This window comes from Chanodichthys erythropterus, chromosome 24, assembly GCF_024489055.1.
Source record: "Chanodichthys erythropterus isolate Z2021 chromosome 24, ASM2448905v1, whole genome shotgun sequence".
Classification (NCBI taxonomy): domain Eukaryota; kingdom Metazoa; phylum Chordata; class Actinopteri; order Cypriniformes; family Xenocyprididae; genus Chanodichthys; species Chanodichthys erythropterus.
The window spans coordinates 20,745,736-20,773,590 of record NC_090244.1 but is presented as its reverse complement, the minus strand read 5'-3'; the positions used below and the strand labels follow the sequence as shown (position 1 = coordinate 20,773,590).

The following is a 27,855-nucleotide window of genomic DNA, read 5'->3' as shown; positions in this document are numbered from 1 at the left end:
TAATTTCGAATTTTTATGTCATAATAATGATATACAGAAGCATATGGGAGAAATGGGCTTCCAAACATTTTCATTAAAAATTACGATTTCGAAAAAAAAAAAAAAAGAAACAGCAACATGCATGGATGAATCATTTACAAAAAGATCATTAAGATGCATTTAGAAAATAGATGAATTTCCATTCCATGCTGACTTTCATCCTTACAGACAACTACAATGAAACCAATTTTTTGGTATTCATGGAACATTTTAATAAATGACAAATCAAATGATGTCAATGATTGTCTGAACAGGCAAAATTTAGCTTTTAGCTATCAATATTTGCCAGGATAATAGCTGAACAAACACAGTACATTAACAGTTAACACCGCAGGAGTGTACAAATATGATATATTGTAGTGTGGGCCCTCAAATATGGAAGCTTGATTCTGCCACGGAATAAACAACAAAAAAAAGGTAATTGTGACTTTTTTCCCCTCGCAATTATTACTTTTTTCTCAGAATTGTGAGATATAAACTCACTATTGTGAGAAAAAAAGTCAGAATTATATCTATTATCTGAGAAAAAAGTCAGCTGATAGCACCACATTCAATGTACATATTGAAAAGTACAACTTAAATATAAGTTAAAGATAAATCACACTATCAAATAGGTAGTTAAAACATTGAATATATATAGTAGTAAATCTGCCTTTGAGTGCAGGGACCCTTGGTTGTAACATCAATATAATGTTTAGCTTAAAAGAACTGATTCATGGTGCGCCTCCAGCGAATATGAGCTCCAGGGCAGCTTGGATGTCTCCGCCCGTGGCCTGCAGGGCTCTCAGGATGAGCTCCTCATCACGGATGCCCATGTCCCGCAGCTGCTGGAGCTGCGACTGCCACTGATTCTGCACACATTATGAAAGAGAGTCACTCCAGAAGGCTGTGTTCACACTTGTTGTTCAGTTCAATTGGTTCTTTTGGTCCGGACCAAAAAAAAAAAAATTATACAATCAGTCCTGGTTCACTTAGCTTTCACATTGTTTTTGTAGACGAAACCTAAAGATACAAAACAAACAAGCAAACAAAAAAATTGTGACGGAACAATGCTGTGTTCTGGGCTAAATGGACTTGTTGTATGTGTGTACAATACATATGATGGTATTTTTACCAGCTGTGAACTCCCAAAGAGTTTAGAAAATGTATAAAGAAGTCAATGTCGCACACACAAATGAAAATCTGTTGCAAAGGAGAGGTGTTTCCAACGCCAGTATCGAACTGTGATGGACAACGTAGCTCGTATGACGAGAAAGCAGGTATGCTTGAGCATTTTGGTTAATTTACATGTCTTTGTGTTGCGTTCATATTTCCTTCGAACTGCACCAGAGTTCGTTTGAAAGCGGACCGAGACCCATCTTATCAGCGTTCACACTTTTTCAAATGAACCGAACTAACAGCAATTGCAGTTTGTTTTTATTGAACCAAACCTCCCAAGTGTGAACACAATTAAATATTTCAAAAAGGAAAATCACATTGTGTGATTAAGATGTGAGCAAAACGAGCTGAGCTAGCAGCCTTTAGAAGTAGTGTTGGGAGTATTGCATTACAAGTAATGCAAGTTATGTAATCAGATTACTTTTTTCAAATAACTAGTACTTTTCAAATAAGTAATGCAAGTCACTTTGTTTTCCCGTTTACTGAATGACAGCTCTCCTGTCGCCATGTTGAGAGGTGTTTAAGCATGATGGTTTTTGTAGTTTTAGACTAAGGGGACTATCACACTGGCAGTTTAGTTCGAAACGGGGCACGGTTCGCATGAAAAATCGCTAATGTGAAAGCGGTCATGCGAACCTGGGACTACCTGAAGTAGGTGGTCTGAGTTCGGTTGCACTCGAACTGTGCCACGGTTCGCGTGAATATGAAAGCAACAGATATGTGACGGATGGATTTGACTCCTTTGCACATTTTATAAGCTCTTCACGAGTTCCCAGCTGGACAAAATACCATCTTATGCAGGCTACACACATACAACAAGCGCATTTATCTCAGCACACAGCATTGTTTTGGATCTTCGGTAAATTCCGTCTAAAAAAAAACAATACGTCTTAAAATCCACCCAATCAGGTTGTGAATGTATCCCTATACCTTTAGGTTCGGTATCTTTTGGTTCGGTGATAAAATTGACAATCTAAACGCTAATCGGGCCAGGACTAAATGTTTTTTTTTTTCCCTTTATGGTCTGGACCAAACAAACCAAACTACAAGTGTGAACTTGGCATGTTTGGTCCGATTAAAATGAGCCCTGGTGCGATTACTCTGTTAGTGTGGTTCATTTGAACATATGTGAACGCTGCCATTCGAATTCTGGCGTGCACCAAACAAGCGAACTGAGACCAGTGAAAAGATGGGTCTTGGTCCGCTTCCAAATGAAATCTGGTGCGGTTCGAATTATATATGAATGCAACACAGACCAAAGACATGTAAACAAACCAAAAATAGGAAGATGAGACTCTAAAAAGGACAGAATGCTCACGGCACGCATTTTGGGTCTCATTCATGAAACACGAGCAGAACGAATTTTTGTGTAAATCGTGTGTAAAGTGGTTCTGGCGTAAATTTTCGGATTCATTAAAATGTTCGTATTTTCCAAATGTTAGTTGGTACGAAAGAAATCTACACCTGCTCCCAGCCACGCGTAAATAGTGCGTTTAACATCCGAACGTTTTGCTCATTAATAAGGCTGCATTTTAATTCACCTTAATAAGGTATATATTTACACAGCATTTTGAAAAAATATTATATACAGTAATTACATACGTTTTTTCTTTTTACTTTTATTGTGAGAGCCAGTAATAGCATCTGCAAACGGAGCACTTTAATCAAATAATGAATTGATTTCAATACGGTTGGGCAAACTAATGGCCCCTTATTTGTTATGGAAATTGTTTCCTATAAAATGTCCAAAATCCTTCGTTTGGTGTCATAATATGATGCCCATATATAGTTGTCAGTCGGATTTAATGGGCGGGATTTATGGTAATTGAGAATGAACGTGCACGCTCGTCCCATTTACGACTGATTGGAATTCATTAACACACACACATTTCACTATCACTTCTGACGTTTACGAAGTATTTGTGAATCAGGAGAAGAGTTTTCGGGAAGGTCTCTTTACGCGCAAATCACTCGCATATTTACTCGTATATTTACGAATGTTTCATGAATGAGACCCATTGTTTTTTTTTTTTTTTTTTTTTTTTTGTCATAGTCGTGATGTTGCTCATCACAGTTCGGTACAGGTGTCAGAACCGCGTCTCCTCGCAGCAGATCGGTTGTGTGTTTTGACTCCTTACACGAGTTCTCAGCTGGTCAAAATGCCACCATATGTTGGCTACACACATACAACGAGTGCTTTTAGCCCAGCACACAGCATTGTTTGGGATGTTCGGTAAGTTCCGTCTCAAAATAGGCAACACGCCATAAACGTTGACCAATCAGATTGTGAACGTGTCCCCGTGCTTTTTTTATTTCGATGATAGAAATGCCAATCTGAACGCTAAGTGGACCAGGACTAAATGTTTTTTTTTTGTGTGTGTGTCCGGACCAAACGAACCATGCGAACCGAACTACAAGTGTAAACACACCATAAATGTGAACATGCATTTACTCATCTCACTTGCACAATTCAGTATTCCTTTAAATGAATAAAAATGAAATGCTATTTTAGAATATTATGCAAACCTGCAATAAATATATATGCTAAATAACACAAACCTTTTGTATTTAATCTTACTTTATTAACCAATGTCTTTGCTTCTGACCTTCAATGATCCAATTCAACCATACCAATTAAAAATGACTTTAGTTAAATATCACATTTGTGTTTCATTTAGTTTTTATTGTGGAAGTAAGAGTGTTCTACAGCACTCTACTGTTCAGACAGGAATTTGCATTTCCTTTAGCCTGAGGCTTATTCATTTCACTTTTGGTGTGAAAGGGCCTTAAAGGTGCAATATGTAATGTTTTTGCAGTAAAATATCAAAAAATCACTAGGCCAGTGTTATATATTTTGTTCACTTGAGTTCTTACAATATCCCAAATGTTTTCAACTATTTGTAAATCGTGAGAAAATTGCAATTTTAACCAAGGCTCCGGGACGTGTGAGGAGTCGCCTGTCAATTGCGTCATACCCGTGTTATCCTCGGTTACCGGTTTTATTTTGTAGAAACCATGGAAACACCAAAGACGCTTTAATATATTACATGTTTTAATAGGCAAGGGAATAACTGTTTTGATATATTTATAGACAGAAAACTAATTGTTGTCATATAGCTCAACACGTTTAGTCTTATAGTTTAAATCTAATTTTCTTGTTTTATTTTGTTGTTGTTGTTTTTTTGCGAGTACCATGCTTTACCATGCCTCAGAGAAAAACACTATTTTGTAATCTGATGCAGCTTCATTTGTAGTAACAGTAATACAGCATTTTCTCCATCATACAGTATGTTTTAAAATTAATTGCATGCCATTTATCAACACAAGACATCCAATATTTAATATGATATTCTAAAATCGATCTATCTTACTGCAGTGTGTCTCAAACAAATGTCTCACAGCAGCCGCTGAGTGAACGCACAGAGTAACGTTATAACATCATTTTCAACATACTCAAATGTATCTAATATGATAAACAGAGCTGCGTTACCTCATACTCATGACCGGAAAAGCAGTAAATTGTAACAAATTACTTAACTTCCCCCAACACTGTTTGGAAGAATGTATGCATCTCTATTTGAAGTGCTGATGATAGAAACTATAATGATGATGCTGGTCTATATTGTCACTGGATCTTTGCTGGTTACTCACATGTAAGCTGGACATGCTGGAGACCTGCAGGGCTTGCTGTAGTGCCTGGTTAAACAAGTCGTTGGTTATAGGAGTGCCTGCAGGGATAGGGGACACTCCTGAAGAGGGACCCTGTAACAGACACAGACATATTCATTTTTTATAGTGTCTGCAAAACTCAAACATATGGAAGCTTGTTTCCACCACAGAAAAAAATAAAGAAAGAAAGGTAATTGCGACTTTTTGGTTTATATCTTGCAATTCAGACTTTATAACTCACAATTATGAGTTTATATCCCACGATTCTTACCAACGATTATTCAGTTCTTACTGTACCTGGTTTCCTGTAGTTGGTGTAACAGCACTGCTCTCGGGGGTGCTGGCGAGGGCTAAAGCTGTGGCCAGCTCACTTTGAGTGATGGGTCTGGGGCCCACGGCTCCGTTGTAACCGAGCGTAGCTGGCCTCATGCCGGCAAAACCGCTAGCAAGTGTGGATGGCCCACCACGATTCACCTACAGATGATAAAGTAGGCTTAGGATCCAATATCGTAAATGCACATATTCTTAATGAAGAACAGTAAATCATAACAAACCGACTGGAAATCTTCTTCATCATCAGACATGCCTTCAAAGAGGAAACCTCCTGTAGATTAAAAAAAGTTTTATGCATTAAATTTACATTGGATCACAAAAATGATCCGTCATATTATGTTAATGGTGGGCAATTTTTCACTTAAATTGTGTTTAAATGGACACCCACCTGGCATGTCACTGTAAGAGCTTGAAGATACATTTCTGGAGGAGCTGGCACTCTGCTGGGGCGGCACGCTGCCAGCCACCGAGTGCAACACCAGGATGATGGCATTTACCAGTGCCGGGTGGGAATTGGCCAATCTGGTGACACAGTTAAGACTGGGGTTTAATATTCTTTAACCCAAAGTGCTGCACATGATTCAAATGTCATTTCTGAGTAGTTAAACCAAAGGTTCAACAGGAAGTCAACACGATATGGCATTCACAACCCCTTTAACTTCTGAAACGTGACATTATCCAAAAATTAAAGTCGTTTCAGAAGTGGAGGGAGTCATTTCATTTTGATTTTATAGACATTCACTGTCAGTCAAAAATGTACAATCTTGACTGTTTATGCTTATAATTTGTTTTATAGACAAATATAAATTATACCTAAATAATTTATTTTTAAAAAATGTTAATTTAATAATAATAATAATAATAATAATAATATATTGATAATAATAATAATAATATTAATAAATCAATACTGTTGTTCGCTGTTATTATTATATTGTTAATAATAATAATAACAATGGTAATAATAAAACAATAATAAATCAATAATTTTATTATTATTAACTAATATAACAATTAATAATACTAATAACTTAATGTTATCATTAATTACTTGATAATAATAAAGTAATTAATGATAACATTAAGTTATTAGTATTATTAATTGTTATATTAGTTAATAATAATAACATTATTGATTTATTATTGTTTTATTATTACCATTGTTATTATTATTATTAACAATATAATAATAACAGCGAACAACAGTATTGATTTATTAATATTATATTATTATTATTATTATTATTAATACCAACTACTTCTGATAATTATTATTTATTATTATTATTATTATTTTATTATATTAACATTGACTAGTTAATAATAACCTAATTGATTTACTATTATTTGTGTTGTTTTATAATAATAATAATAATAATAAATTAATTGTATTATTATATATACATTGTTAATTAATTATAATTATATTAATATAAATTAATTAATAAATTAAAATATTTTTATTATTAATAGTAATACAATTGTTATATTAGTATTGATTAGTTAACTGATAATAACATTATTGATTTATTTTGTTTTCATTACTATTTTCATTATTATTAACAAAATAATTATAATTGTTATTAGCAACAATAACAAAAGTATTGATATTATTATTTTATATATTAAGTTAATTGATTATTATATTAATATAAATTAATGATGACATTATTGATTTATTATTTTTATTATTAATAGTAATAACAATTGGTATATTAATATTGATTAGTTAATTGATAATAACATTATTTTTTATTTTCACTTTTTTATTACAATTATTATTAACAATATAATTATAATAGTTGTTATCATTAGCAACAATAACAAAAGTACTGATATATATCTATTTTATTATTAATACTAATCACAATGATAATACAAATAATTAATATTGATTAGTTAATAACATCATTGATTTATTATTACTTGTGCTGTTTTATTATTATTATTAATATAATAATAATTATAATTATTATTCATTACATATAACATTATTGATTTATATTTCTTATTAATATTAATATTACTACTAATAATAATAATAATTTATTAGTATTTTTATGGATGAGTTAGGGCGGTTCATAAAGAAAAAGCAGCCATTTAAATTTTACTTTTAATTTTATGATGGATGCTCACTCACGTGTCAAGCATGCTTGGGTCTGTGAATTGTATGAAGAGGTCTTTGTCTTGAAGAACTCCTAAAAAAGTAGCCAATAAACATAAGTAAGACTTCGACACACCTCACATCACAAATAATTTATTCTTCTGAACGCACCTAGAGCCACAGGATCGCTGCTCAGCCCAGGTGTTGCCACGATGATCTGGTCGAGGGATTCCTTGTTGTTTAGCATCTTAAACACCTGGAACGGGTGAAGAGCTACTTGAAAAAGTACCCAAGCATCCAGAACCACCAGCAGAGACACTCATGGTCAGCACTGAATCGGTATGCCGCTCACCTACAGTCTAGTCAACCTACCGAATCTCTGTAAGCAGTGCTGGTGTGAAGAGCTGCTTGCAAGACTCGAAACTCCCTCGCTGCTGCAACCTTGTCCACTGGCTCTATAGCAGAACATAGAGGAGTAAATATTGGACCATGTTTATGGAACTTTTTGTCTGTTTTTGGATCTTTAAATTCTTTCAGTTGTATGTAAAAGAGCAGCATGAACATTCTGCCTGAAGTCTCCTTTTGTGTTCCACAGAAGAACATATGATTGCTTTGACTCACCGGGATGGATCACGGGTTCTGGCCATGACTTTCTCAGGATGTGCACAGTGGATCCAGACTGAATCCCATAGGACTCCAGAGTCAAGTCATCCTTTAACTTTCTACCACAGTACACTAATTCTGTAATAGGAGATAATGGGAAAACTGTTTGCCATCTTGTGAAGATTCATCTAGGATTCATTCCTAGAATTTAACAAAAATGTTTTTCTTTTTTTGAAAACATGAAAGTGTCTTTACATTCCATTATAAAAGGGACATATGTAAGTTTTATAAGTCATACAGTTCAAGCTTAATAACTTGAATTATATATATATATATGTTTATACCCCGATCAGGCATAACATTATGACCACCTTCCTAATATTGTGTTGGTCCCACTTTTGCTGCCAAAACAGCTCTGACCCGTCGAGGCATGGACTCCACTAGACCCCTGAAGGTGTGCTGTGGTATCTGGTACCAAGATGTTAGCAGCAGATCCTTTAAGTCCTGTAAGATGCGAGGTGGAGCCTCTATGGATTGGAATTGTTTCTTCAGCACATCCCACAGATGCTCGATTGGATTGGGAACTTGGGAATTTGGAGGCCAAGTCAACACCTCAAACTCAATGTTGTGCTCCTCAAACCATTGTTGAACCATTTTTGCTTTGTGTCAGGAGCATTATCCTGCTGAAAGAGGCCACAGCCACCAGGGAATACCGTTTCGATGAAAGGGTGTACATGGTCTGCAACAATGCTTGGGTAGGTGATATGTGTCAAAGTAAAATCCACATGGATGGCAGGACCCAAGGTTTCCCAGCAGAACATTGCCCAAAGCATCACACTGCCTCCGCCGGCTTGCCTTCTTCCCATAGTGCATCCTGGTGCCGTGTGTTCCCTAGGTGAGCAACGCACACGCACCCGGTCATCCACGTTATGTAAAAGAAAACGTGATTCATCAGACCAGGCCACCTTCTTCAATTGCTCTATGGTCCAGTTCTGATGCTCACATGCCCACTGTTGGCACTTCCGGCGGACAGGAGTCAGCATGACTGATCTGCAGCCCCATACGCAACAAACTGTGATGCACTGTGTATTCTGACACCTTTCTATCAGAACCAACATTAACTTCTTGGGCAATTTGAGCTACAGTAGCTCGTCTGTGGGATTGGACCACTCAGGCCAGCCTTCGCTCCCCACGTGCATCAATGAGTTTTGGCCGCCCATGAGCCTGTCACCAGTTCACCACTGTACCTTCCTTGGACCTCTTTTGCAGACCGGGAACACCCCACAAGAGCTGCAGTTTTGGAGATGCTCTGGCCCAGTCGTCTATAGGGCTGGGTACCGAACTCGATACTTTTTAGGTACCGATCGAACTGCCTCGATACTATCGAGTATCGAAAAGTGTCTTGTCATTCGGTACCAAATTTCCGTACCTCAGAATGGAGCCGAGTAGAGGGGCGGAGAAATGCTTTTGCTGTCTCGTTGAGGAGCAAGTAACGTTGCGCTACATCTTTATTTATATCTAAATATATAAAACTATACGCGCGAGAGAGACCCTATGTGAGAGAGGGCGAGTGAATCAACGGTTTCGTTTTCAGTTTATCTCCGAATGGACGGGTGAGAAACGGCTGTTTATGTGAGCAGCCGGTTCACGAACAGATAATACTGTTAACAGAAAACAAAAGTGTCGCACTGCCTGCAGAAACAGCGGAATGCGCAATGTTTTTTAGACTAGTTATGGACAGGTACAACACACAGCAGCTTTACATCAGCGTTCTTCCCTCAAGTCTATGGAAACACGCGACCGGTTCACAGGCTCTGCCTTTGGCTCCAGAACGCGAACAATTCTGCTGAAAAAGGGGTATCAGCGTCCTCCTGATACTGCGGATAATCTGCGGGTCGGGCCAAGTAATAAAAAAATAACATTCAAATTAATTGCGGGTGGATGAGAGATGAATCATTAATGTGTTGATTTTAATAAAGACACAGAACTCTTATTTCAACGAACTTGCGTCACTCTTACTTCCGCTTTGATCTTGTTAATAATAATTGAAGAACAATTGCTGAGTGATTTAAAAAGAGCCTCACATACTGAATTTTTGCATTGAAAACTAAACTTTATTAAAACTATTTGCACTGATTTATTGTGTTGGGTAAATTTAGTTAATTTGTGCTTTTTTTATTCCCTGCAGTGGCTCAGGAGATGAGTCTTTGAGTCTGAAAAAAAGTCAACAAAATTAAAATATAAAACCAATTTTTTTTTTTTTTTTTGAGGTTATGTAATCTTGTTTAAACAGATTTTATAAAATTGGTATCGGAAAAGGTATCGTTTAGGTATCGGTATCGAAGTCAAGGTATCGGTATCGTCTCGGTATCGAAAATTTTTGAACGATACCCAGCCCTAGTCGTCTAGCCATCACAATTTGGCCCTTGTCAAACTCGCTCAAATCCTTACGCTTGCCCATTTTTCCTGCTTCTAACACATCAACTTTGAGGGCAAAATGTTCACTCGCTGCCTGATATATCCCGTGATGAAGAGATAATCAGTGTTATTCACTTCACCTGTCAGTGGTCATAATAATATGCCTGATTGGTGTATATATAAATACATTATATTATATTACAGACACTTTTTAAGCAAAAGACTAATTTCCACCATGTTATGGACAAATACATGTAATTGCCTGATAGACTTCCAATACAAACCTAAGATAATGTGTCCTTTATTTTATATTATATAAGTTATTGATAATGTGTGATTTCACATAAAACGGTTAGTTCCTGTCCTTGATTCTGATTGGTCAATAGCTGTGTTTTATTCACGATAAAACACGGCTATGATTGCTTCACCCAATGGTTCTGTGTATCACTACACAACACCCTTAGCAACCACTCTTAGCAACGAAAACTGTATGTTCTCAATTTATATTGTTCATTGAAACTTACTGTATTATGTAGAAGAGAATTGTGAGAGAGATCGAGTGAGCGAGTTTATTACCTGATTTCAGATTTAGCATTTTCCTTCAGATCAGTCCTGTGTTCATAATAAAAAATCTGTTTAAATGTCCGCTGCAATATCTTGTCCTTTTAACAGTTAAGGGGTTTTTCCATGACTGACAGAGCTAGTCAAAGCATTTGTCAGTTGCGTCTTGTTCCATGTTCACAACAATTCAGTCTTTTCAGTCTTTGCTACTGACTGACTCACTCATAAAGGCAGTCTTTGCCGCCATCTAATGGCGTAATAATGTAACTTCTGTTGCTGTTCATGGTCAGGGACTATTTTTTCCGGCGTAAGGAAGGTTTTTAGTGAAAGTTTAATTCACGAAAGTTGCATTGATACATGTTTTGGCTTTAATATTTGTATTGTGTGGTAACCGTTTTATAATAGTAATAAGGTACTCGAGGCCAGTGCTGTATCGTGAATAAGTCACGGCTGAAGGTGTTGTTAGCCATAACTTATTCAAGATACAGTACAGCCTCGAGTACCTTATTGCTTACATAACAATGGAATAGTTACTAGTAATTATTATAGTAAGTATCAGCAAAGCAATATCTAACCTAAATAGTTATTTAAATTGATCACTATTGTCGCTATGAATTGCTTTCAAATACAAAATAATTAGGGCTGTCAAACGATTAATCACGATTAATCGCATACAAAATAAAAGTTTGAGTTTGCCTAATATATGTGGGTGTACTGTGTGTAATTATTATGTATATATAAATACAAACACATCCATGTATATATTTGAGAAATATTTACAAGTATATGTATTTATTTATATTTTTATATAATTTATATTATATATAAATACATTTTTTGTACATAAATAACATATTTCTCTTAAATATATACATTAATTTGTGTGTATTTATATATACATATTAATTACACACATTACTCACACATATATACAAACTCAAACTTTTATTATGTATGCGATTAATCACGATTAATCGTTTGACAGCCCTAAAAATAATAATATAAAATAAGCACTAATAATACTATTTAGTCTACAGGAAAACATGCAAAAAGGCTTGCAATAACGGGCTGGACAGCTGCTTATCGGTTTTAATTTGACTTTGAGGTCCACATCAGCTCATAGCATAAACACAAACTCTATTCATTTTAACTAGTTTATTCAAGTAATCATTTCAAATGTAACGGTATTAATGCTGCCATATTGTGTCATCTAATATTATGAATGAGTCTTATGCATTATTATTTGTTACCTATGAGCTCAGGATCTGGTATGGCATCTGGGATCTGTGCCGACACCAACTGCTTTAGTGTGGAAACTCGATACTCGCCGGGAGGAACATCTCCGGGTTCAGTCTCTGGAAACTGCAGCACTGACTTGGGAAGAGATGGTTGATCCACGAGCTTTAAAGACAGACGCCACTCTGATAACGCCATTGATCTGATAATGTATTACAGCTGCGCGAAGATGGTGCTTTCTTTTTAGTACAGGTATATCTATCAATCTTGTAAACGCAATCTGTCTTTTGCATTGAAATAAATAGTATCAAGCGACTGTTTTCATCCGCGCAACATGACGTCATGCAGGAAAGACAGTGGATCTGGGAATCGTAGTTTTCCTGGTGCATCCACAGACTGTAGTACTCCCTTGTGAACAGAGGGGGCAGTGTAGATTTGAAGCACAGCAGTAAAAACAGACAAGTGTGTCTCTCAGAGAACCCACGACCAGGGTTATTTTAGTTTAAAAAAAATCTGAAAACATAAAAAAAATGTAATGTGAATTAAAATAAACATTAACTGAAAAAAATTAAATACATGAAAAACTTATTTTATTTCAGTTAGCCTAGTTGCAAAGGCAACATTTCTCATTTTCATTTAGTTTAACGTGATGTACTAAAATAACTAAAATTAAACTGAAATAAAAAAATACAAACTATATAGACATTATAGATATTAAAAATGACAAAATATGCACAAACTAGCTTGCCAACTTGTATACTGGGTTCAAATTTAGCATTAGCGGTTAGCATTTTGTTTCACCTTAAAGGATTAGTCCACTTTCAAATAAACTTTTCCTAGTAATTTACTCACCCCCATGTCATACAAGATGTTCATGTCTTTCTTCAGTCGAAGAGAAATGAAGGTTTTTGATGAAAACATTCCAGGATTATTCTCCTTATAGTGGACTTCAATGGAGCCCAAACGGTTGAAGGTCAAAATTACAGTTTCAGTGCAGCTTCAAAAAGCTTTAAACGATACCAGGCGAGGAATAAGGGTCTTATCTAGCAAAATGATCGGTCATTTTCGAAAAAAATGTAAATGTATATGCTTTATATAAACAAATGTTCGCCTTCTAAGTGCCTCTGCCAAAACCACATTTCCGTATTCTTCAAAAAGTTTTACGCTGTATGTCCTATGCCTTCCCTAATCAACTTATGGAACGAATGCAGCGCCAGTTAATTTTTTTCCATAAGTAGAATAGAGAAGGTGTAGGACCTACAGCGGAGAATACGGAAATGCGGTTTTGGCGGAGGCACTTAGAAGGTGAGTAAATTATCAGGAAATTTTTATTTAAAAGTGGACTAATCCTTTAATGGCAGTTGCTCTGTTATGAATCCCTAGTAAATGCTGTATGCTATTTAAATTCTGTCATTTTCACTTGTTATTTACTTCTTTGGGTGTAGTTACGGCAGTAGGGGCAAACTAGAGCATGCTAACTAGCTAACTAAAGTCCTTGGTAAATTGAGCAGATCTACTTGCTAATAATGATAAATGTGCTATTTGGATAACCTAGACACGATATACTGTATAACCACTTACCACCCAAATGATTAGCCTTTCAAAGAGAGTATAGCATCTTGAATCTATAATGTTTGCTTTATATTCACTCATTCCTTTCTACTATGACATGAAATGTTTTGTTTGGATCAGTTCTTTTATTTCCAAGCCCTCATATCCATCAGTTCTCTGCGCTAGTCGGGGTTTTAGTGAGGTAGGACTGTGTTTGTGCTGTCACGCAGTTATTCGCTATGACAGATGGTCTCTTGGCTGGATACGCTTCTCAGAGAGCGCCAGTCTTCGCTGAGCTCTTCCACTCAGTGTTGCACGCCTGACAGCGCCTGAGGGAATCAGGACACACCAGTTATGACAGGGATAGAGGAAGAGTCCAGACATTTCACACCCTGCAAAGAGACGCCCTGTTCAGCCAGACCCGGTGGAACATGGCTCAGCTACAAAGGGACATCACATTGGGCTTGTTTAAAGATCAAGACAAGTCTGAAAGTCTGTGCAGTGTAGATTAGAGTAACAGTGTCCACTTCCAAACTACCACCATGACCGCTCAGACTTTGGTCATTTGAAGTGGAAATTAGAGTTCCCCATTGTAGCAGGAGACTAGGAGAAATCTTTTACATTTTTCTTCAGAACTCAGACTAATGACTATATCCTCCGGTGTGACATGCTATACTCTATTTCAGCTGTTTTAAACATTTGTATGCACATTATACACAGTAGAGTCATTACATGTTTGTATACTTTAAAAATATATATTACACTGCAAGACCATTTAACCCTATAAATCCTTATCGTATTTGATACACAATTTTCAAAGGCCTCTAAATTATCAACAAAACTTTGCTAAAAAAAAACTGTTGTATTTCAGTTTACTTGCTTATCCATTCATTATTTTTTTTAGAGAAATCTAAATGTGTTAAAATGTGAGGTTTTTTTTTTTTACATCAGAACGTACATTGATATTTATATGAATTTTATGTAAGTAGTCTGCTATACTGTACTTATTGCTGTACAAGCTATCAGAATTAGTCTTACTTTTCTGCCATATAAATATCAGAAACAACAATTGCGTATTTCTGTATTAAATTAAGGTGTTTTACCTCCTCGAGTATGAGCTCCATATTCTCACTACTATATGAGCCATAAAAACCTGATGCAAACAAATTTTTTAGATACAGTGGCATGAAAAAGTATGTGAACCCCTTGCAGAATCTGTGAAAATGAGAATTATTTTAATAAAATAAGAGGGATAATAAAAAATGCATGTTATTTTTTGTTTAGTACTGTCCTGAGTAAGATATTTTACATAAAAAATGCTTGCATTTAGTTCACAAGACAAACAATAGCTGAATTCATTAAAAATAACCCCATTCATAAGTATGTGAACCATTGGTTCTCAATACTGTGTGTGGTTACCTGATGATCCACGACTGTTTTTATGTTTTGTGATGGTTGTTCATGAGTCTCTTGTTTGTCCTGAGCAGTTAAACTGAGCTCTGTTCTTCCGAAAAATCCTCCAGCTCCTGCAGATTCATCAGTTTTCAAGCATTTTTGCATATTTGAACCCTTTCCAGCAGTGACTGAATGATTTTGAGATCTGTGTTTTCATACTGAGGACAATTGAGGGACTCAAACTCTTCTATTAAAAAAGGTTCAAACATTCACTGATGATCCAGAAGGAAACACGATGCATTAAGAGCCGGGGGGTGAAAACTTTTGAACAGGATGAAGATGTCACAATTTCTTATTTTGTTTAAATATCATTGTTTTTCATTTAGTACTGCCCTTCAGAACCAACAGAAGATACTTGCATGTTTCCCGGAAGAAAAATTAAGTACAATTTACCTTGATATTTGAATTCAAAAGTTTTCACCCCTCGGCTCTTAATGCATTGGGTTTCCTTCTGGAGCATCAGTGAATGTTTGAACCTTTTTTAATAGTTGAGTTTGAGTCCCTCAATTGTCCTCATTGTGAAAAGATGAATCTCAAAATCCTACAGTCACTGCTGGAAAGGGTTCAAATATGCAAAAATGCTTGAAAACTGATGAATCTGCAGGAGCTGGAGGATTTTTCGGAAAAACAGAGCTCAGTTTAACTGCTCAGGACAAACAAGAGACTCATGAACAACCATCACAAAACATAAAAACAGTCGTGGATCATCAGGTAACCACACACAGTATTGAGAACCAATGGTTCACATACTTATGAATGGGGTTATTTTTAATAAATTCAGCTATTGTTTGTCTTGTGAACTAAATGCAAGCATTTTTTATGTAAAATATCTTACTCAGGACAGTACTAAACAAAAAATAACATGCATTTTTTATTATCCCTCTTATTTTATTAAAATAATTCTCATTTTCACAGATTCTGCAAGGGGTTCACATACTTTTTCATGCCACTGTATATCTTTAAATATATTTTTAGATTTTCTCTGAAGGTTATCCATTAAACTGTTAATAGATTATTATTTCATATGTCAGGCTTTACAGGGTTAAAGTGTTTAAGAAAAACCACAGTTATGGGACCGATAATATATACTTATGTATATATGAGTTTGAGTTCATATTGAAATTTCAGATTTTTGATTGCAGATTTTGGTATCTTGCAAATTTGAACAGTTCGAAACATTGTTGGTCTTTGTCTCAAGAGAAACTTTTTAGATGCAAAAGGTTTAAGAACAAGGATGAACTCAGGAAGAACCTTTGTGGCTTTTGAAGCTTGAAAGCTTCAGTTGTTGTTCATTATAATTGCATAGAGACCTGTTGTGTTTCATGGGGGAAAAAATCATACAGGTGAGTAAGCAATGCCAGAATTTTATTTCTGGGTTCCTTTGAAGTAGCCCTTTTCTCAGTCACAGTACTTACTGTAGAGAAGTATTAGAGTGTGCATCGTGCAGCGTGTTTGTGATTTGATGGTTGATGGAGTCTCTTCCAGTAAGGTCACTTTATATTCACATCACACAGTACAGCTTGATTAATGGAGAGGCTGAGGAATGGATTCTTTAATTTGATTAATTAGGCTCAAGACCTTGTCTGCAGAGGTCTGATGAGAATTGAATATAAGCATTCTGAAGGGGCTGGAAACCAGCATTAAGGGATCGTTATATATGGAATAAATGAACATTATGTGTCAATCAGGAAACTCAATGAACGAAGGAGAGGCTAATGGGTTTGATTACAAGCAACCCCATTAAAACTTTTGTCCCAGTTTGTTCCCATGTGCATGAAGAGATTAGTGACTGGGACACGACTAATGCAGTATCATTATCCTGATAAAGAAAGCTTAATATCATGATGGGCTAGTGATGCCACAATTATCTATTAACACAGCTTAATGCTCATTGGTTTAAACAACCATGATGTCACATAGATGGTGGTAATAAGACGTGGCATTACACATGTAATCCAAGATAAACACTTTAATAATAATAATAATCACAGAGAATACACAAGGGAAGATACCATTCTAGATAATTACAAAGAACCAACAAAGGAATGAACAAAACAGGGAGTACTTATACACAGAGGACTTAACTAGATACATGTGGGATTAATAAGTAACCTAGATGACAAACAAGGAGAACTTACTAACTTTAGAAATGAGAACTGAACTGAAAGGAAAGATAGGAACATGAACATAATCACAATGAAACACAACATAACCCTGACATTAGTCCCCCCCTCCCACAAGAGTCCTTGCGTCATAACGGACAGTAGAATGGTGGGGGGCTTTGGAGGAGGACGAGGAAGACATGGATCCCTTGTGGACCTCCTAAGCGGAGCTTAGAAGCTGATTGTCCAGAGTGACATTGCAGGCCAGAAAGTCCTAGGCGATGTCACAGCCTTGAGTGGATGAGGCAAATACGGGGGCCAGACAGAACGGGGTGACACTGGAGCAAGTGAGGACCAAGGCGAAACCGGAAAGAAGGAGGAGCTGAAGGGGTGGAGGGCTGGGGACCCGGAAGTCTGCGGCAAAATCAGAGTGATGATGAACCAAGGTGAAGCCGAACGGACAAGGGAGCCCGATGGAGCCTGAGGGATGGCGGACCACAGCGGAGCTGAGGGAGTATAGAGCCGAGGCAGAGCCAAAGGGCTGGCAGGCCAAGGTGGAGCAATAGGCCTGGAGGCCCAAAGTGAAGCTATGGAGCTGGCTATGCTATGAAATTGATGAGCCAGCCCTTCTCTACTGGCTCTATGGTGGAGTGTCTTACCGGTGCTAACTCCATGATGGACCTGGCAATCGACTCCAGCCTCGGGATGGTTGCGGTGATCGACTCTGTCTCCAGGTTGGACACTGTGGCTGGCTCTGTCTTCAGGGATGGAGGGGGCTCAGGCTCTGGTTCCGTGGAGGGCACGGAAGTCATCTCTGGGTCCACTCCAGAACCGCTGTTTAAAAGATTCATTGTCCCAGTGTGCTTCGTGATAGTGTTCCAGTACTCCTCCACATAATCCTCTAGAGACCGGCCGTTCTGTGAAAAGCAGTCCATAAAATACTTATTGTTGAAGGTTGGTTCTTCTGTCATGTATATGGTGGTATTAAGAAATTGCATGATGCAGGTAATCCAAGATAAACACTTTAATAATAATATTCACAGAGAATACACAAGGGAATACACTCTTACCACTCTAGATAACAACAAGAACCGACAAAAGAATGAACAAAACGAAGTAATTATACACAGAGGACTTAACTAGATACATGTGGGATTAATTAGTAACCTAGGTGACAAACAAGGAGAACTAAACTATAGAAATGAGAACTGAACTGAAAGGAAACATAGGAATATGAACACAAGCAGAATAAAAAATAACATAACCCTGACAGAAGTATCGTTCTCTTTAAAAAAAATTCTGATATCATGTTTTTATGTGTTGTAATTATGTGTGGATTTTCCCAAACTCTCTGACAGTAAAAATGATTGATAATCATGGAATTGGTGTCTTGTTCATTTTATTTATTTACATAAAAAAAACAACAGATTAATGTTTATTAGTAACACAGCACAAGAGGGTGAATCACGCAAAATCTGCCTTTGATCCTGTAGGTGTCTGATCCACTAGGAAGAGAACTGTCCATCTTGGCTGCACTTTTTACATGAACAAGCAAATTCAAAACCTGACAGTACCCCGCCCTCCCAGAAGGCGCACCCCTGCGCCATATTACATCCACAGGGGTGGGAGGGTGGGAATCCTGGAGGCTGACGAGAGCATGGCTTAGCAGAACAGGACACCTCCAGTGCAGTGCCGGCAGTTCAGGGAGCCAGGACGGTGCAGGTTACTCAGGGGACCATGGCAGATTGGCCTCCGTGGCCTTGCCACTAGGCTCGGCCACAATGGCTGGAGACATGACGAGACAATGAGAGCAGGCTTTAACTGGACTCTAGTCAGGGGATGGAGTCTGCACTTGACTCTGGTCAGGGTCTGGAGCCTGCACTGGACTCTGGTCAGGGACTGGAGCCTTCACTGGACTCTGGTCAGGGGCTGGAGCCTTTACTGGACTCTGGTCAGGGGCTGGAGCCTTTACTGGACTCTGGTCAGGGCCTGGAGCTTTCACTGGACTCTGGTCAGGGGCTGGAGCTTTCACTGGACTCTGGTCAGGGGCTGGAGTCTGCACTTGACTCTGGTCAGGGTTTGGAGCCTTCACTGGACTCTGGTCAGGGGCTGGAGCTTTCACTGGACTCTGGTCAGGGGCTGGAGCTTTCACTGGACTCTGGTCAGGGGCTGGAGTCTGCACTTGACTCTGGTTAGGGTCTGGAGCCTTCACTGGACTCTGGTCAGGGACTTGAGCCTTCACTGGACTCTGGTCAGGGGCTGGAGCCTTCACTGGACTCTGGTCAGGGGCTGGAGCCTTAACTCGACTCTAGTCAGCAGATGGAGTCTGCACTGGACTCTGGTCAGGGGCTGGAGTCTGCACTGGACTCTGGCCAGGGACCGGAGCCTTCAGTGGACTCTGGTCAGGGGCTGGAGCCTTAACTGGACTCTAGTCAGCGGATGGATTCTGCACTGGACTCTGGTCAGGGGCTGGAGCCTTCACTGGACTCTGGTCAGGGGCTGGAGCCTTAACTGGACTCTAGTCAGCGGATGGAGTCTGCACTGGACTCTAGTCAGCGGATGGAGTCTGCACTGGACTCTGGACAGGGACTAGAGCCTTCACTGGACACTGGTCAGGGGCTGGAGCTGCATCCTCAGGAGCTGACTCTAGGACTGGAACGGGCTCTGGGATTTCCCTCACAGGAACAGACTTGTGAATTTCTCTCACTGGAACAGACTGGTTTTTAGGTCAGTTCTTCTTTCACGGTTGGTTACAATGAAGGATGAATACCGGAATAAAACGCAAGCAGAAGTGACAACTCAACAGAACTAAACACAGGGGCCAAAAACTGTGTCCAAAACTGCCTACTCAATGAGTACTTACTTAAGGAGCCTAAAAGAGTAGGTACTAATCTTGTTGAGTGTGAATGCGATCCGGACATCATTTGCCATGTTGAAGTTATCATGTGATCTACGACGTTTTCACAAGCGTAACAACTTAAAAGAGATGAGTGACAGGTTTAATTAAAGGTGCCCTAGAATTAAAAATTTAATTTACCTTGGCATAGTCGAATAACAAGAGTTCAGTACATGGAAATGACATACAGTGAGTCTCAAACACCATTGTTTCCTCCTTCTTATATAAATCTCATTTGTTTAAAAGACCTCCGAAGAACAGGCGAATCTCAACATAACACCGACTGTTACGTAACAGTTGGGATCATTAATATGTACGCCCCCAATATTTGCATTTGCAAGCTCATGTTCAAGGCATTAGACAAGCCAGTATTAATGTCTGGATCTGTGCACAGCTGAATCATCAGAGTAGGTAAGCAAGCAAGGACATCAGCGAAAAATGGCAGATGGAGCAATAATAACTGACATGATCCATGATAACATGATATTTTTAGTGATATTTGTAAATTGTCTCTCTAAATGTTTCATTAGCATGTTGCTAATGTACTGTTAAATGTGGTTAAAATTACCATCATTTATTACTGTATTCACGGAGACAAGAGTCATCGTTATTTTCATTTTTTAAACACTTGCAGTCTGTATAACACAACTTCATTCTTTATAAATCTCTCCAACAGTGTGTAATGTTAGCTTTAGCCACGGAGCACCATCAAACTCATTCATAATCAAATGTAACCATCCAAATAAATACCATACTTACGTAAACGTTATGCTGCATGACAAACACTTTGTAAAGATCCATTTTGAGGGTTATATTAGCTGTGTGAAGTTTGTTTATGCTGTTTAAGGCAAGTGCGAGCTCGGGGGGCGGGGAGCATGAGAATTTAAAGGGGCCGCAGCCTGAATCGCCGCATATTTAATTATGCCCCAAAATAGGCAGTTAAAAAAGTGAATAAAAAAAAACATCTATGGGGTATTTTGAGCTGAAACTTCACAGACACATTCAGGGAACACCTTAGACTTATATTACATATTTTAAAAAGACGTTCTACAGCACCTTTAATCTATCTGTAAATATCTTGATATTGATTAAACTTGCTCATTTTGTTGTCTTGTTGAAGAAACATCTGCCCATTTATTTTGTGATTGTAGTATAACCAAAAAATTTGGGGTTAATTTAAGTTCTTATATTTTTAACCCTACTAATGTGACCCACAGTTTTAACCTTAAAGACATAATTTTTTGTCATTATGATTGTTTATTTTTAAAGATACCATGGAATTTACTCTGATTTTGTAGTTCTGCAATTATAAGCTCTGAAATTAAAAAAAAAAAAAGTATAAGTGACAGGCGCACTAACACCTCATAGCACCAGTAACTCGACAGCCCTACCTAGATTGGTTTTCCTCAGCATTTGCAATGACTGCACAAAGAAGAATCGGGCAGCCGCTCGACAATCTCGCCTTTGAAGAAGACTGTTGATTTTGTACTCAGAAAGTGTAGAAAGATTACCCCAGAATTAATTGCATTGCTAGCACACCCCAACACTTACGCAACATAATAATGATGCTTGTAAAACAAGCAAAATGTAATTTTTGTCATATGACATAGCTATGCACGAATACACACTAGACAAATGCAGCCAATGTGAATACATCACAATTTGCAGTCAAGCAATGAATTAATGCAATTAATGAATTAATGCAAATTCATTTAAATAAATTTACTGACAACAATAGGAAACAATATGTTATAGAATGAATAAAAGTAACCATCACAATAAATACATATACAAGTCAACAACACATAAAACAAAGCTTTATTCAAACTTATTGTTCTAACAATCCCCTATTTACAGTCCTGCTGCCATCTCAACACAGCTGTGCCAGTTCTGCAGCTGACCACCGTAAACACCGTCACCTGTCTTTGCCGTCCATCATGTCCCTCATTGCAGCTCTTCTCAATAGGGACATTGTTGATCCAGAGAATGAGGAAGACCATGATGATGGACCCCAGAACACCACAACCTTGAAGCAAGAGTGGGAGAAGATGTGCAGGACAATGTGGCTGCTGCTGCATCTGCTCCAAACATTCGTGTGCCTACTCTCCATCAGCATGACTACCTGTAAAACAGATTAAAACATTTTACAATTCATGTCATATTTAATTTAAATTTTTTACAATTACATGCTAGTTTCTGTCATAGCTTTGTTACTTTTGTGGTGTAGTGGGCTAAACCACTGAACTGGTAAGCAGAAGGTAGCTGGTTCGATCTCCACAGCCATCACCACCTGTGTGTCCTTGAGCATACATACATTTCATACAGTTTCTATTTGGGGGCATAAAGGGTTAGTTCACACAAACATATAAATTCAGTCATTATTTACTCACCTTCATGGCTGTTCAATCCCTGCTCGTTCTCGCCTACTCTATTTTGAATACTAAGGATTCAGACATACTTATTCGCTCGCCTACTGCTTTTCCCCTACTATATAGTAGGTAAGTATGCATATTCGGACGCACTTTAAGTAGACACACGTCCAAATCTCGCGAGAATTAGTACGTCAACCAGGTAATTCTCACCTACTCTATTTTGAATACTAAGGATTCAGACATACTTATTCGCTCGCCTACTGCTTTTCCCCTACTATATAGTAGGTAAGTATGCATATTCGGACGCACTTTAAGTAGACACACGTCCAAATCTCGCGAGAATTAGTACGTCAACCAGGTAATTCTCACCTACTCTATTTTGAATACTAAGGATTTGGACATACTTATTCGCTCGCCTACTGCTTTTCCCCTACTATATAGTAGGTAAGTATGCATATTCGGACGCACTTTAAGTAGACACACGTCCAAATCTCGCGAGAATTAGTACGTCACCCAGGTAATTCTCACCTACTCTATTTTGAATACTAAGGATTCAGACATACTTATTCGCTCACCTACTGCTTTTCCCCTACTATATAGTAGGTAAGTATGCATATTCGGACGCACTTTAAGTAGACTTATGTCCGAAAACTCATGAGAATTAGTATGTCACCCAGGTAATTCTCGCCTACTCTATTTTGAATACTAAGGATTCGGACATACTTATTCGCTCACCTACTGCTTTTCCCCTACTATATAGTAGGTAAGTATGCATATTCGGATGCACTTTAAGTAGACACACGTCCACATCTCACGAGTATGTCACCCAGGTAATTCTCACCTACTCTATTTTGAATACTAAGGATTCAGACATACTTATTCGCTCGCCTACTGCTTTTCCCCTACTATATAGTAGGTAAGTAGGCATATTCGGACACACTTTAAGTAGACTTATGTCCGAAAACTCATGAGAATTAGTATGTCACCCAGGTAATTCTCGCCTACTCTATTTTGAATACTAAGGATTCGGACATACTTATTCACTCACCTACTGCTTTTCCCCTACTATATAGTAGGTAAGTAGGCATATTCGGATGCACTTTAAGTAGACACACGTCCGAATCTCACGAGTATGTCACCCAGGTAATTCTCACCTACTCTATTTTGAATACTAAGGATTCGGACATAATTATTCGCTCGCCCCTACTATATAGCAGAGAAGTAGGTGGTTTTGGACACAGCCAGGGTTTAAATACACAGTGACTACTCAAAGTAAGACAGCTGACATGACTAACGAGGGAATGGATGAACAACAGATGATAGAAATCAAACATGAACTAAATACAGTGAAACTAATCTAGAAACGCAGCCAAGAACAGAAAAGACAAACTCAAAACGTAACAAGTAGTGAGTGAGTAGAAGATGTTTTTATGAGCAGAAGGATAACCATATACGCAGAACCGAAGCACAACCAAAACCATTTCCATTTCTATATTTACTACTACATTTTTAAAATCAAAAGTTAATCTCTTAAAACTAGTTAATGCACTGTGACTTAACATGAACAATGAACAATTGTATTTTTATTAACTAACATTAACAATGATTAATAAAAGCTGTAAATATATATTGCCCATAGTTCATGTTAACTAATGCATTAACTAATGTTGACAAATGAGACCTTATTGTAAAGCGTTACCAAGCATGCTTTTACAAAATCAATGAATTTTCATTTCATGTTGACTTTAACTAACAAGCCTAACCTACAATTCTAACTTGCATTCTCTAAAACTGTTTACTATGATTTTTCCCATAACAGAGTTGAACTACTGAGCTCGATAAGATCAATATAAGTGTCAAGATGTTTACATCATGTCTGCATGTAGTCATAAATTACTGTCTAGTAGAGTTCTGTGTTCTGTCACTGACTCTCACAAGGTAATTCTCAGCACAAATTTTCAGGCACAGAGCCACAGTGCTGTGTTTTGTTGGAAGTCCTTGACATGGAACCAACTTCCACAGTCTGCTGAATATAACCACTGCTGAGTGTAACCATTTTAAGAGCAACTGCAATAATCCAGTATCAGGAGAAAGGATCCCCCAGTGAAAAGAAATGTGACAAGAACAGCATGAACAGGGGGAAGGTTATATCTTTTGGTTCAAAAGGGGATATTCTGTAAGCAGTGTGCAACATTGTGAAACTGTGCAGTTGATTTTTCTGTCTGAAAATTACCAAAACTTTAACTTAAATGAAAAGAAAAAGTGAAAATTAAAAATATTAACAAAAACTATAATAGTATATATCAATACTAAAATGACACTGGTGTAAACAAATGAAGTCAGGTTGATTCTGTCTTAGCACATAATAAAAAAATTATTAATATTAATAAAATAATATAAATTCCAGTTCAATGTTACCACATGAATCAAAATACTATAAGTTCTAAACTGTAATTTTCAACTTCATGTATGCCTTAGTTATAATTGGTCTCTACTTGTATAAAGAATTATAAGGTATTCCATAAAAAGAACTGCACAGTGTCCCTTGAAGGCAGTTTAAATGATTGGCTTTTTATTATAGATGATTGCATAACAGCCGTCTCCACTTGAAATGGGCCCGAGGTAAAGCTTTATGATTTAGACTCCAATTAAATTACCTCACTCACACTGACAGATGAGCTCAGATCACGACCTTGTAAGGTATTTTGAAGGAACGGGCCCGCAATGTCAAAGTTCAGATACAGCACAGCTAATGTGTTTGACACTATGGACAGTGAGTCTTGTCTCTTAATTAATTTCCTGCGTCTACACTGTCTACACTTATGATTACAGACACTGCTGGGCATTTTATCCTTATAAAATGAAGCTTAAAGGGATAGTTCAGTACAATTCGGTCTTCATTTACTCAGCTATGTCTTTTTAAACTTTTCCTTCTTTCCTCAGTAGAACACAAAAGGAGTTTGAAGCTGTAAAAATATAATCAGAGATATACATTTTCTACAAAAAAATGTAAGTGGTAGTTGCCTGGGTGTTGTTATTTGGTTGTTAAATGTTCTGAATGATTTTTGTTTGTTTGTTTGTTTTTGCATACCGTTGTGCTGTTCCCAGCTAACAGAACTATGTTCTAAGAATGTTTTGCTAAAGGCCTAGGTATATTCTTCGCACAGCTTTCAAAGTATATATTTAACCATGGATGGACGTGTTCGACATATGTGCAGTACAATTGACCCTTCGCTGGGAGATTGGTTAGAACGCTTGTCAATCAATCATAACGCCGAATCAGCCATTTTGTCCGACAAAGCAGTCGGGAGTAAGAAGATTAACATTAGTGGACTTGAACTTGAAAGATGGTGTGTATTTACATCTTTCCACGTTTGAAACAACATTCCTTCTGATGTTCATTCATGTTTATTTGATGCTATAAATTAACTAGTAGGAAGAGATGATCGGTTTACGAGCCGCTTGAGCTGAGGCGATCTGTCACGACACATTAAAGAGCCACAAAACGGTTTTTATTGTTCGAATTTCTTAACAACTTTCACAACTTGAAAGCTGGGACTTTGTTTAATATCATAAGTAACCTGCTCTGTCTTGTCTGTCGACGTGTTGTCAGTGTCCTCTTTGCTCCTCAATGTATTTTTCACTCTGTGTGGCGTGACAGCGCCATGGCTTGTCGGGCACAGCAACAGTAACTAAGGGGGGCGGGTCTTTGCAAAGGGTCAGTTGAGGGCAGCACTTGTTGTATCATTTACAGGACATTCGCATGGAAAGATAGAGGAAGAAAAGTAGTGGCATGCAAAGATTACAACAAGAACCAAAACAAAACGATGGAGAATGATATGCTGCTTTGTTCATTGGTTTTGTATTGTTTTTTCCACATTCTTCTTTGACTACTGCACAAAACATCACAACTGCATATTACCACCTAGTGGACTTCCGTCTCAACATTCACCTTTTCCATGCGGACACAAAAATTGGCACGGGGGACAGGGGGTTAGGTTTTAAAAAGATAGAAATGGACCTCCGCACTTTTGATAAGGGCTGCTTAAGTCAGTATATCAAATTCAAACAGTATCAAAAAAGCTACAAACTAGGTTAGGATATTTTCTTTCAAATGAGACCATTTTCACGTTTCTGTGAGCTTTCGTTCGTAAATAATCAACTGTTTTGTCGCGGATGTGTAGAACAGGAAATGCGCTCCCGATGAAACACGCAATCTCCAAACCATCGAACAAAGCGTGCTAACGTTTTCTGAGGACATGTCGATGGTATATAAATCATGCCCGAAAGTTAGTGTGTGTGGGGACATCAAGCTAACCGTCTATTCAGAACAAACTTCAGCTGGCTTGACTGAAGTATTTGTGAGTTTCCGTGAGGATTTATAGTTTATGGACTGTTTTGATTTCGATAATCACATCTAGCAATGGAAAAGCATCGATGGCATCGATAAAAGAGATCTTTGAAAAGGAAACTAAAGTGATTATTGCCTCGGCCAGCGACACAATGGGGAGGACGCACAAGAGGAGAGTATATAAACTGTATTACTGCATTTACAATGCTTATACTCATTTTTGATTTAATTATTATTATTTTAAAATGTGAAAGAACAGCAACCAATATGATAAACTATTATTTGACCCAAAAAAAAAAAAAAAGTCAAAACTATACATTTGGGATATTGCACAGCTGTCTGCAAGTATGCAAACTTGAAAAGAATTGCCATTTCAGTAAATTTACATTTTGATATCGTGAAATGGGTATTATTACAGTGCAAAAACTGTGTGTATAAACAGTAATTTCTTTGTTTCAGTTTCTGTTGAAGATTAGTGAGCAGCAGCAGCAGCTGGCACAGCTGGCATCACATCTCCAGGAGGCAGATGGGTGATGCTGAGGTGATGCTCAACACAGATGACAAAAAATGATGCACATATAAGGAATGCTCTAGATTGTAATAGAGTCTTGTGTCTCCTGAAAGAATAAAACGATTAGTAATCAAATAAATGAGTAAATCAATATGAACATTCTAGTAACTACTGTTAACTCACAAGAAGAAACTGATTTACTAATTAGTTTTTTAGAACAGTATTCTAAAGTGTTACCAAATATTTAGTTGCGTAAGTTGTAACTTTATGTCAAACTATGCTAAGTTGCAACTTACGTACAGCTAGTGCAGCTGTTACCTTTACTGGAAGAATGTTTCTTCATAAAGCCCAAAGTATACCTCACTTTTTACGGATACGCAAGGGTCAGCGTACAGTGCGCATGATGCGAATTTCGTCATCAGAAGTACTTGTACACGCATGACGCATATGCGCATTTAATTTTTTTGCAGTAATTAGTTTATCCACAGGGTGGATA

General features: G+C 37.6%; 1 protein-coding gene across 2 annotated transcripts; it reads right to left on the bottom strand.

The window, feature by feature from the left end:
• Positions 1 to 247: 247 nt before the first annotated feature.
• ubl7a (ubiquitin-like 7a (bone marrow stromal cell-derived)) lies at positions 248 to 12,438 on the bottom strand. 2 transcript variants are annotated; one of them, XM_067379986.1, is made up of 10 exons: positions 12,136 to 12,438; positions 7,925 to 8,044; positions 7,676 to 7,758; positions 7,475 to 7,559; positions 7,340 to 7,397; positions 5,588 to 5,721; positions 5,421 to 5,470; positions 5,164 to 5,340; positions 4,849 to 4,959; positions 248 to 890 (listed from the first exon to the last, which is right to left on the bottom strand). In XM_067379986.1, the coding sequence occupies exons 1-10, from the start codon at positions 12,317 to 12,319 to the stop codon at positions 753 to 755; spliced, it is 1,140 nt and encodes a 379-aa protein (XP_067236087.1). In that variant the 5' UTR covers positions 12,320 to 12,438; the 3' UTR covers positions 248 to 752. The 2 variants fall into 2 exon arrangements, with proteins under 2 accessions (XP_067236087.1, XP_067236088.1); XM_067379987.1 differs by lacking the exon at positions 248 to 890 and adding an exon at positions 966 to 1,041.
• Positions 12,439 to 27,855: the final 15,417 nt, after the last annotated feature.